The following is a 10,988-nucleotide window of genomic DNA, read 5'->3' as shown; positions in this document are numbered from 1 at the left end:
TAAATAAAGGTTATCCAAAAAAATATTGTTTAATAATTATGTTTTTTTAATAATCTTGTAACTTGTTATCCAACAAAAAGTAAGTTTTTATTGAATAACTTTTTGTTAAATCTCAAAATCATAAACTCATTAAAGCTACGTAATATAAAATGTACATTTATATATATTTTCATGATTCAAAAATTCATAAATTCATTAAGAATAAATTCATTCTATAAAATATAATTGAGTATATATTTTGTGAAACTTTTTCACTCAAACTTTTCCAAGAAAGCCTGTTAACTAACAAGTACTTCGTAGAACTTTTTCAACCATTGTAGTAAGATCTAAATATATTTGACCAATTATAATTAACTAATTAATATAAAAAAACAAAATAATATTATAAATATGATTAGTATGTCAAGTATAAAGAACTCTTTTATTATAGGGGTGAAAAAACTGGCAATGATATGATTCATACCAAAAAAATGTATAAAAATAATATTATAAATATGTTTATAACCTGAACATATCCCTGTTTACATACCTAGACCAGATTAATGTTAGGTACTATGTGGTCAAAGTCATTTTTGACTTTTCCCTTTATTATCAACTTTAGACCCTAGACATATCTTTTGTCTACATACTCTACACCTTCAACTAATTTAATGCCACGTTTTTTTGGTATATATATTTTCAATTTTTATGCAATTGCTATCAACATTCTTATTATCATGTCATACAAACAACCATATCCATCATAATTGGTAAAAAAAAACATATAGAATCATACATTATTAAAACGTAAAGTATTAACACTTTACAAAAGCAAATCACTTGAATTTGAAGTGATCGTGTTTAAATTCACATAAACTCATGTATTTGTGGCCATGATTGCTAACGTCATTACTTACCGATTCCTTCTCCTTTCTGGAGCATATTTATCACTTTTAACGTTTCATTTCAACGTGTCAACATATAATGAGTTCTAAGAGCATCTACAACGATGAGTTTAATGATATAGTTGAATGTGGTGACGAGTCTAAGTATCATTCAATGGATGAAACTCTACCGTTATGAGATGTCACATTGACATTCAATGGATTTGAAGTTCAATAGTCACTGAACTCTTCAATGGAAAAAAAGAAAGTTTTTAATTCTTAAATATATTCAATGGAAAAAAAGAAAGTTTTTAATTCTTAAATATATACTATAAAATACATTTTTGTAATATTTTATTGAACTTTGTAGAGTTCAATGCATTGTAGAAAAATAAATAATAGAATTATATTGATTGTAAAAATATGATGTGGCAATCCATTGAGCTCTATAAAGTTCAAGATGACCTAAGTCGATATGACCTATAAAATCTCTCTTTTATATTTTGACCTAATCCATATTAAAGCACAATCTAGAGTAATCTTTCCAGATTTATAATTTACAAAGTAGGGATATGGCCCAAAACATCTTTGTAATTTCTGCTTTGTTCCATCTCTTAGATTTCAACTTAGAAAACCCATAATAATAACTTGATCATTATTGTGAAATCTGTAATAAGTATCATCATTTAAGCACCAATCCATACTAATATCCCCAGTTATCGAGATATTAGTACATAATAAGCAAAGTTTAAACCATTAAACCCATAATTGCCAAGGAGTTCATGTCTCTTTAAATAAATTACAAATGAAATCATGAAGAATGTGATTTTCTTTACTAAATAAGATATTCTACCATTTAATACCACTTAAAAGATCCACCAACCAAGGTACATGGCTAATACATTAGAAATTAAAGTTGTTAACCGATATACCATAAGTGATTAACCAATTGTCTTTGTTCATATCACTTGTTCTCTTTTTTATGGAATTTCCATACTGTTGACATGATTCCGCTGCTCTTTGCATTCATGCATTTCTGAACCTTTTTCACCTGCAAAATCATCAAAACCTCATAAGAACTCTTAACTTATATTATTTTCTTTCAACTATTTATACATGATTTAAGCCATGTAATTATAAATGATATTATAATGTAAATCCTTATTTCATACCAACAACTAGTGAAAAAACCACCTTATAATAACATATTTTATGTTCACTACTAGAAAAATGTGGAGTTTCCTACAAAAATTTCCTTAGACCAGAAATTTCTTGCTACTTCCTATTCATTACCGAGGAACTTCCGAGAAAAACATCTTTCTGGCATTTCCTTAGAAGTTCCTCGGTAATAAGTATGAAATACCGATGAATTATATGGTAGTTTTTTATATTACCATTTTATTATTATAAACAAATCATATCATTTTTTTCAAATATGCCAAAGATTTTCACATTTACATTAGAAGTGTTTCACTTAAGTGGTTCATAGGAAGTTTCTCAAAATTTCCGAAGGATTTCCTAGGAAATTTTCGAACCAAAGTCTCTCACCAAACACGTTAAACTTTTACCAATTGTCCTAGGAAGAAAATTTCCTACCCTTTTGATGGGTTCAAGCTTTTCAATCTTCAGAGTTTTCAAACTCTCTGATCTTTCTTTCAGATACAATTTCATCTGTTGGTTGTCCATATGTTCAATCATAGTGGTCTGCCAAAAAGACATTACAATACAAATATTGATTGTAGTATATATAAATATATAATACAACTAATATATATATATATATATATATATATATATATATATATATATATATATATATATATATATATATAATCATTAATACAGTCGTACCCATCTTGTATGCTCTTTGATGAGTTCTGTAATGGCTTCTTCTTCTTCGTCTGCAACTTTCTTTTTTTCCTGCCATGTCAATTTTTTGACTTCAACTTTTGTCTTAAGCTTATCAGCTTTAGTATATGACATTTGTTGCATCACATTCATATACTCCTTAATATTTCTTCTTTTGTGAGAGCAATTTAAACATGTTACGTGTTATGGAATGAAAAATAATAATAACAAATATATAATCAACCGTCATATAAAAGTCATGTGACATGCATATAAGAACAAACCTAAAAAAACGTTTCTTTTCACAAAGGGATAACTCTTTAACAGTTAATATGTCTAATGATTGAACAATAATTTCTATATGTGTTTTCTCGTGTAGAAACATAAAGGATACTATTACGAGTACTCTTCCTTTACTTTTGTACCCCTTTTTATTTCAAATTTCGCATGGGACTCGTTTATGATTTCCATCTCTATTTAAATCAATCAAACTCTTTAATTCATTCAATCACTTAATAAAATAAATTATTATTAAAACTAAATTAAAAAAATAATTGGAAAAGTTTTATTCTCAGATTATTTAAACATTCAATATTCATATTTTATTTATTTAAATACAACATTAGTTGTATAATTACTATTATTAGTTCTTGTAACGACACTTATTTTTAGATAATGCTTGCAATTCCCAATTTTTCACAATTGATTTATTTGTAATTTTTTGTTGTAGTTTATGGTATTAGTAATGATTTTAATGTTTGTTGTGATGATCATGAGTATTGATGTATTCTTGACTTGTAAGTACATTGACAAATAGTCGTCGTTAGACGGTACTAAGTCGGTCGACTAGCGACTAAAGATTAGTCAACGACTAGTCGGAGACCCTAAATACAAATAGTAAAAATTAAATATGACTAATATCATAAAAAAAAAATTAATAAATACCACTGATATCATATCAAAATAGGTTAAAATAATTAATATAACATTAATTATTTTCAAATAGTTTCTATTGCGATATATATTCTTCAAAAAGTTAAAAAAATTACCGGCTTCTACAGCTTTTCTCATTGTCGAGATGGGGATTAATTGTTAGGTGTCATCTAAAAGGCCCGATAGCGCCTAAGGACAAGAAGATTAATAGAAGCCTAAAAAAATCAAAATTTTTAGAACAATGCTTTTTGTAGGAATGACGCTAGTGGCTACATTAGGGACCAAAATGATAGAACATCAGTAATTTAGATCAAATGTGCAAAAATATGTGATAAATTAGATCTGCAGGTTAGCCAATAGTCGAGGGACGATTTTTGAGTAAAATGGTTATTCTGTTGACAAAGTCCCGATCCATGGTTTGGTTTTGGAGACTGGAGTAGTTTTAGATTCCATTGTTTTGTTTCTGGGAATTCTTCAAAGATGTCATCCGTCTTCTTCATACTATCACTTTCCATCGTCTCGCTTCTTCTCCCTTCGATCTCTTCCCACGAGTTTAAGCTAGATGGGAAGGTGTTGGTTCTTGATGAGTCCAACTTCGATGCCGCAATTTCATCCTTCGACTTCATCTTCGTTGATTTTTATGCCCCATGGTGTGGCCACTGCAAACGTCTTAGTCCAGAGGTAGGTCTTATTTTTTTATTGCGTTTCTATATATTATGTGTGTTCAGATTTCAGCATCTTTTCTTATTTACTTAAAAGGGATTTGTAATTCGGTAGTAAATTACTGATCATAGGTTATCGTGTTTATGTGCTAAACCCCAGGTGACCTTACTCCTCACTTAGCAAGAGGTCCCTGGGATGAAAGGTCTTATCCATACTATGGTTATTGTTAAAACTAATGAATCGGTTGAAGGTTGATGATGATCAGTAATTTGAGAGAATCGTATGCACAATAAATTTCATTAATAAACTCAGGGGAAACTATATAGTGTACACATAAAGCATCCCCAGTGTTATTTACTCCTAATCGTTTTTGAGATGCTTGAAATTGATTTGAACATAGACACAGTTAGTAACTTCAACTTTATAAAACAGACAAAGGTGAGACAAGAAGTCAAGAACCATCTTTAATGGAACCTAAAGCCTTCTAAACCAACATCGTTTCAAGGCTCTAGGCTACAATGAACAAAATGCAGAATCTTGAAAGTTTACTTTAATCATGTGCAGACAACCAACCAGTTATCTATGTTTGATTGTTGCTTAATCAATCTATATGGGTGCTTCTTTTTTACTTAATTCAGAAAGAACAACTTGACAGAGAAAGTGACTTATTGTATACCATGTGATGAAAGCTGAGAAACTGTTATTGTTTCATTTCAGTTAGATAAAGCTGCTCCTATGCTTTCTGGATTAAAGAAGCCCATTGCGATTGCAAAAATAGATGCTGAAAAGTATTCACGTCTTGCTACAAAATATGAAATAGAGTATGTTCCATGTCTTCATTTTTTTTTCCAATAAACAACAAATATTCAATCTGTTTCTTTATGAGCTCCAAAATTACTAGAAGATATATCTAAAACACTCATTTCATTTGTTGTGATGTAATTATAATACAGTGGGTACCCCACCTTAAAGATTTTTATGAATGGAGTTCCCACTGACTACTATGGGCCAAGAAAAGCAGACAAACTAGTTCGATACTTGAAGAAATTTGTTGCTCCTGATGTTACTCTTCTTGAATCCGATTCTGGTGTTACTGAGTTTGTTGAAGCAGCTGGAACATTTTTCCCTATATTCATAGGGTTTAATGTTGATGAGTCAGCACTATCAAAAGTGGCGATTAAATTCAAGAAAAAGGCATGGTTTTCTGTAGCAAAAGATTTCTCAGAGAAAACCATGGGCTTATATGATTTTGATAAAGCACCTGCTTTGCTAGCTCTTCATCCAAGCTTCAATGAACAAAACATCTTTTATGGTCCATTTGAAGGTTAGTTAAGTTTCAAATTGCATTGTGTATTTTAATCAATGATAAAATTTGTAATTTTAACATAACATGCAGATAAGTTTGTGGAAGAGTTTATTCAACAGAGTCTTTTACCATTAACCCTACCGATCAGTCCAGACAGTTTAAAGCTGTTGAAAGATGATAAGAGGAAAATAGTTTTGACAATTTTTGAGGATGAGACACATTATGAATCAAAGCAATTTATAAAGTTACTGAGAGGTGCTGCATCTGCAAATCGTGAATTTGTATTTGCATATGTGAGTTTTAACCAATGGCAAGAGTTTGCTGAGGCTTTTGAAGTTGATAGGAAAACTTCATTGCCTAAAATGGTGGTTTGGGATGGAAATGAAATATATTTCTCAGTAAGTTTCCAACATTTTCATAAATTAGGATTCCATATTTTGAAGTTTTTGATGTTGTGTTGATTGGTATGAATATGAATCAGGTTATTGGTTCAGAAAAGATTGAGAGTGAGGATCAAGGATCACAAATCACGCTGTTTCTTGAAAGATATAAAGATGGGAAAACTATTGAGAAGACATTTGGGCCTTCGTTTTTTGGGTATATAACTTCACTTCTTGGAATGAGAACTGTTTACATCCTTGTGTTTTTGGTTGCTGTCATATTTCTTATTGCAACCATTGGAAAAGAAGAACCGTTGGTGGTTGGTGGTCGGGACCGGTCTGAACTTGCTGCTGCAGCCGCTGTTGGTGATAGCAGAGATGAACGTGCATCTGATGACAAGGAAGATTAGATGATACGTGTGCAACAGGATTTGTTTTTGGAAGTGTTTATCACAACTTTTCTGTATTTGTTTTGACTTTTGATTTTGAACCATCGGTTGGTTGGTAGATTTTATGTTGCTACAGGTTTAAGTTATCCAAAATAGAAGCAATTCATATCATTATTTGAAAATAGCTGGAAGAGAGGTTTTAAAAAGATGTAAGGTAACCAAGTGGAACTTTGAGTTTACAAAATATCATTATTTTAATTGTCTTTAGGAGCTGTTTGAAGGCCTTTTATTGGGTTTTGCTCTCTGATGTTCTTTTTATATGTTCCTAACTGAGCATGATAAAAGACTAAGGTCTAGTTTAGATATTTTTTAGGTCCAAACAGATCTTTCTGGTTAAATGGACCGGAAGACTGTTTGATTTGCATAAAAAAAAATGGCTCTTTATGTTTTTTCCAGAAAGCCCTAAAATCATGTCTTTATGGGCTCAATGAAACTTTGGACAAGTGTGCTCTAACAAAAAAAAAATACATGCTTTTCATCTTGCTTTTTTTTTCCTTTCGATGCCCTTTCTCTCTGTTATTAACAAAAAAAATCGACATCTTTATGTTTTATTTTAGGTGTCGAACTTTTTTTTTATCAGTAATCTTGATTTGCATAAAAAAGAAGATACATGTTGAATTTTTATTATTATTGTGAAATTTGATTTTATTTAATAATTTGTATGTTTTTATAATTATTCAGCAACTACATCCATCACAAGATAGAACAACAGGGTAATATATGATCATTTTTTATCATTCAGCACATTCAGTCAGATATATAATCAAATAGCATGTTTTTTTCCAGTCAGAAAAATTTCACAGACAACACTTTCCCAAACAGCAACTATTAAACGGGACCTAAATCTGGTAAACAGTCTTTTAACGTAGTGTGAACAAAAATAAGTAGTTTGTTACCTATTTGAACAATGTTTTATAGAAAAAAAAAAAAAAAAAACAATTTGTTATCTATTTCTATGACATTAAACGATTAAACCTACTAAAATCTAGGCCTATATAATTATGTTCTTTTTGGATTTTTGGTCTTCGGCTTGCTGTTTGCATAAACCAGTAAAAATAACAAAGCAACTAGCTTGAGTTCATTGGAAACAAGAAAGAGCCTAAAGATTATCTCAAGTTAGAATATTATGAAAAGAAGATTGTCTTATGAATATGACTCTGTTTGGTTTTGCGGCTATTATCTTTTGTTATTTGATTTGTCTCAGTTTTTCAGCACACTTCTAAATAGTGCAAACTTATTCGGAAGATGAGTAATATGTTTTAAATGATTCATACTAATTGAAAGATCGTTACCTTTTTACTTTTTCGTATTTTTTTTATTTAAATATATTTTGTATTTACTTATATTTTTTTTAACACCACTAGTTGTATTTACTTATATTAAATAACACATACAGTCATATACGGCTTATAACAACCATTTAAAAAGACCTCAAAATACCATCCAAAACGTGAGCAACTGAAAAATTAAATCAAATAACTTAGTTTTTCAGTTTAAATAATAAAAAGAAGATGGATAAACCAAAATCCAGAAGATGATTAACCTATTTCATCAAAAGTTCCTCAACAAATACCATAACCTAAAATATGAATTTCAAAACGAGACAAATTTCATTCCCAGCCAGATGCAGCAACACTTTCAACCGGAGCTACTACGGGTGCCGCCACAGATTCCCATCCCTCACCACCAGCAACCGGAGCTGAAACCAACAACACAAAAATCAAAATTAAAATATCACAAGGGCATTTATGTCTTTTACACATGACAACAAAACCAATCAAAAATATTCAAATTTTTGGCAAAGAAAAAGATAAAAGTTGCTGCTCTCTTACCATCAGCAGTCCACCCGTTTCCAGCTACAGGGGCAGCGGCAATGGGTGGTGGCATGTCGGGAGCCCATTGAGCATCAGGGATTTGAGCAGACCATTGATCACCAAAACCGCCAAGTGCACCACCAGCACCACCACCATAGTCTGGGTAGTCAGTGGTTAAAGCTACTTCATCATCTTCCTTTTCCTTTGCCTCCTCTGGTTCCCTGTAGAAAAACAAATCCACCTGCAATAACAAATTTCACCATTCATTTACATTTACTTGGTCTTAAATTAACAAATGAAAAAAAAAAAACTGTTAATTGTACATTACACATAGTTACATACCATGACATCCCATTTATGCCCCTGGTTGATAACCCCACGCATTTGAAGAACCATTCTTGCTAGAAGCCAGAAGAGACACCCAATGCTATGCTTTCCTTTGTTGTTAGCAGGGATACCAATATCCACATATCTCATTGGAGAATCAGTATCACAAAAGGCTATTGTTGGTATGTTTCCAAGTGCTGCCTCCTTGATGGGCTGTAAAATCACATGAATTTATCAAATCAAAAGTTGAAAGGAACTTTTCAATATGATAAAAACAGGCTGTAAACATTGTAGTAACCTGGTGATCAGTGCGTGGATCAGTAAGGATTAGAAGACGGGGTTCACTGAAGGAGGTCTGGAGCTGATTGGTGAAGGTACCAGGAGTATGGCGTCCAGCAATGGCATGTGCCCCAGTGTATTGGGCAAACTTCAACACTGCCCTTTGACCATATGGTCTAGCAGATTGTACAATGATATCCTGGGGATTTTCTATTCCAACGATAACCCTCGCTGCCATTTGAAGCTTTTCCCATGTTTTCCCAAGATTAATGATGTATATACCTGAAAGAATCATACAATATGGTAAATGACAATTGGGATCTGCTCAGTTCTTCGTAAAATTAATATTACTATTACAATTATACATTGCTAATGAAGGCTGAAACCTTCAATGAATAATGAAACTAAATAGAAATGTGAGATGATAACCTAAATTACATGAAAAACATCATCGATGTAGGTTTTCATCGAAAAAAACAAAATGTTGATAGAAATTGAGTGTGGATCAGATTAAAACGAATGTTGCAACCTTGAGGAGCAAAGTTCAAAACCGAAAACAATAATGCTTACAGGTGCAGAGTAATAAAAGCGAATGAAATTGAAAATAAGAACGAAAGGGCGTATACCGTCGTTGCGGCGCTTAAAAACGTATCGTTCCATCTGGAAATCACAGTTCTTGGTACCGAGATGAACTTCAGCAGACAACATCATCTGTATGTCAAGCTCCTTCATCGTCAGATCGTTCTGGCCCTTTGCCGCCGCCATGTTCGCTTGTGGGTTCTGCAGTTAGGGTTTCTTGGGGGCAGGGTTTATAGTATAGAAGACGACCCAGATGGAAAGAAAGCGAAAACCATGCGAGTGACCTAATATCATAAAGTTTTAAGTTATATTTGTAATTACATAAATGGTCCTTGTGTCCAACTCTTTTTTTCTAACTATATGATCCTTAAGTTGTGTTTTGTTACAACCTGAGTCCCTTGCTCTCATTCCTACCATTTGTATGACTATAGTGTGGTTAAGGCACACACCTACAACACACACATGAACACACACATGATGATACATTGGTCTTTTCTATCATTTATTTGATCATTGATCGTGTCATATTTGTTTAAAGTAAAGGATTATAATTCGTTTCAATTCTATGAATTATGGGCATGGACTAGAAAACAAAAGAAGCATACGAAAGTTGTGTATCATGTGGATAATAAGAATCTAAAAAGAGCTCTGGCATCCTAGGAAACGTATCAAACAACCTCTAGGATGTCATGGTCAAATTAGTCAAAATCAAGGGAGAAAGTCAGAGCTTGAAAATGAACCAGGCCTCGTGGGAGTCATACCTTACGTCTGAGACACCATCTAAGACGTCCATTGTGTCTTAGATTCGTCTCGATGTACGATGCTCATTTGATGTAAAATTGAGAAAAAGGCTTAGAGACATCCTACTCGGCATCTGAGACTCCTCAAAGACGCCTTATCGTCTTTGGAGATTTTCAATGCATTCATGGGTAGCAGAAAGCTAAAATGCAGGCTGCGACGACCTAATGTTCTAGATTGGCATTCGAGACGCATGTTAAGACGTGGTTGTCTCAACTTTCCCTAATCTACCTTATTTGAGTCACAATATAAAATGAGGCTTAAACATATTGACTACTTCTTCTTTTGTGGCAATTTTCAAAGGTTTTGGGAGCTTTCTAAGGGTTCCAAACAACACCCAAAAACCTTTAATAAATTTTTTGTTTATTCCAATTAAGTCTCATATGCATCAAGATCAAGTAACAATTCTGAAATATCTGAAAAAACTATTTGAAGAACAAGCATTGAATCCATGTTCATCATCAACCACACGTGTTCATTTTTCTCAACCATGAGCAGCAACTCATCATGTGATCGCGATCGAGATTAGATCTATGCTCATTTTTTATTGTTTTGGATTATGAAATGATGTTAGACTTGTTTGCAATTTGTGGCATGTTATGAGACATTCAATATATTTTGGTGACTTATTGTTGTTTATATAATTATCATTTTAAGTGTAAATAAATTCTTGAGTAATCTTCCTTACCATGCCAAATCATCTATAGCGGTGTGTAGGACGATAGGTGCGGAAAAGCTTAGGCAATACC

At 32.2% G+C, this 10,988-nt stretch overlaps 2 protein-coding genes across 2 annotated transcripts; one reads left to right on the top strand and one right to left on the bottom strand.

Annotated features, from left to right (window-relative positions):
• The first annotated feature begins 4,052 nt into the window (after positions 1 to 4,052).
• Positions 4,053 to 6,666, top strand: PDIL5-2 (PDI-like 5-2). Its single transcript, XM_079075240.1, has 5 exons — positions 4,053 to 4,325; positions 5,025 to 5,128; positions 5,261 to 5,631; positions 5,704 to 6,011; positions 6,095 to 6,666. The coding sequence occupies exons 1-5, from the start codon at positions 4,125 to 4,127 to the stop codon at positions 6,401 to 6,403; spliced, it is 1,293 nt and encodes a 430-aa protein (XP_078931366.1). The 5' UTR covers positions 4,053 to 4,124; the 3' UTR covers positions 6,404 to 6,666.
• Positions 6,667 to 7,908: 1,242 nt separating this feature from the next.
• On the bottom strand, positions 7,909 to 9,722 carry LOC145149665 (small ribosomal subunit protein uS2-like). Its single transcript, XM_079075228.1, has 5 exons — positions 9,489 to 9,722; positions 8,882 to 9,144; positions 8,599 to 8,796; positions 8,275 to 8,497; positions 7,909 to 8,141 (listed from the first exon to the last, which is right to left on the bottom strand). The coding sequence occupies exons 1-5, from the start codon at positions 9,625 to 9,627 to the stop codon at positions 8,053 to 8,055; spliced, it is 912 nt and encodes a 303-aa protein (XP_078931354.1). The 5' UTR covers positions 9,628 to 9,722; the 3' UTR covers positions 7,909 to 8,052.
• Positions 9,723 to 10,988: the final 1,266 nt, after the last annotated feature.

Source organism: Lactuca virosa, chromosome 1 (genome assembly GCF_052849685.1).
Source record: "Lactuca virosa cultivar CGN04683 chromosome 1, Lactuca_virosa_CGN04683_v6, whole genome shotgun sequence".
NCBI classification, from domain to species: domain Eukaryota; kingdom Viridiplantae; phylum Streptophyta; class Magnoliopsida; order Asterales; family Asteraceae; genus Lactuca; species Lactuca virosa.
The sequence above is the reverse complement of the archived record's forward strand: the minus strand, read 5'-3'. Positions and strand labels throughout refer to the sequence as shown.

What these genes read in the sequence shown, in the direction of transcription:
- PDIL5-2 (XM_079075240.1), top strand. Translation starts at nt 4,125, where the DNA reads ATGTCATCCGTCTTCTTCATACTATCACTTTCCATCGTCTCGCTTCTT. An exon ending in CTTTTATGGTCCATTTGAAG is followed by an intron (nt 5,632 to 5,703) that starts GTTAGTTAAGTT and finishes CATAACATGCAG; the next exon opens with ATAAGTTTGTGGAAGAGTTT. An exon ending in GAAATGAAATATATTTCTCA is followed by an intron (nt 6,012 to 6,094) that starts GTAAGTTTCCAA and finishes AATATGAATCAG; the next exon opens with GTTATTGGTTCAGAAAAGAT.
- LOC145149665 (XM_079075228.1), bottom strand. Translation starts at nt 9,627, where the DNA reads ATGGCGGCGGCAAAGGGCCAGAACGATCTGACGATGAAGGAGCTTGAC. An exon ending in TTTTAAGCGCCGCAACGACG is followed by an intron (nt 9,145 to 9,488) that starts GTATACGCCCTT and finishes TGATTCTTTCAG; the next exon opens with GTATATACATCATTAATCTT. An exon ending in GGCATAAATGGGATGTCATG is followed by an intron (nt 8,498 to 8,598) that starts GTATGTAACTAT and finishes TTGTTATTGCAG; the next exon opens with GTGGATTTGTTTTTCTACAG.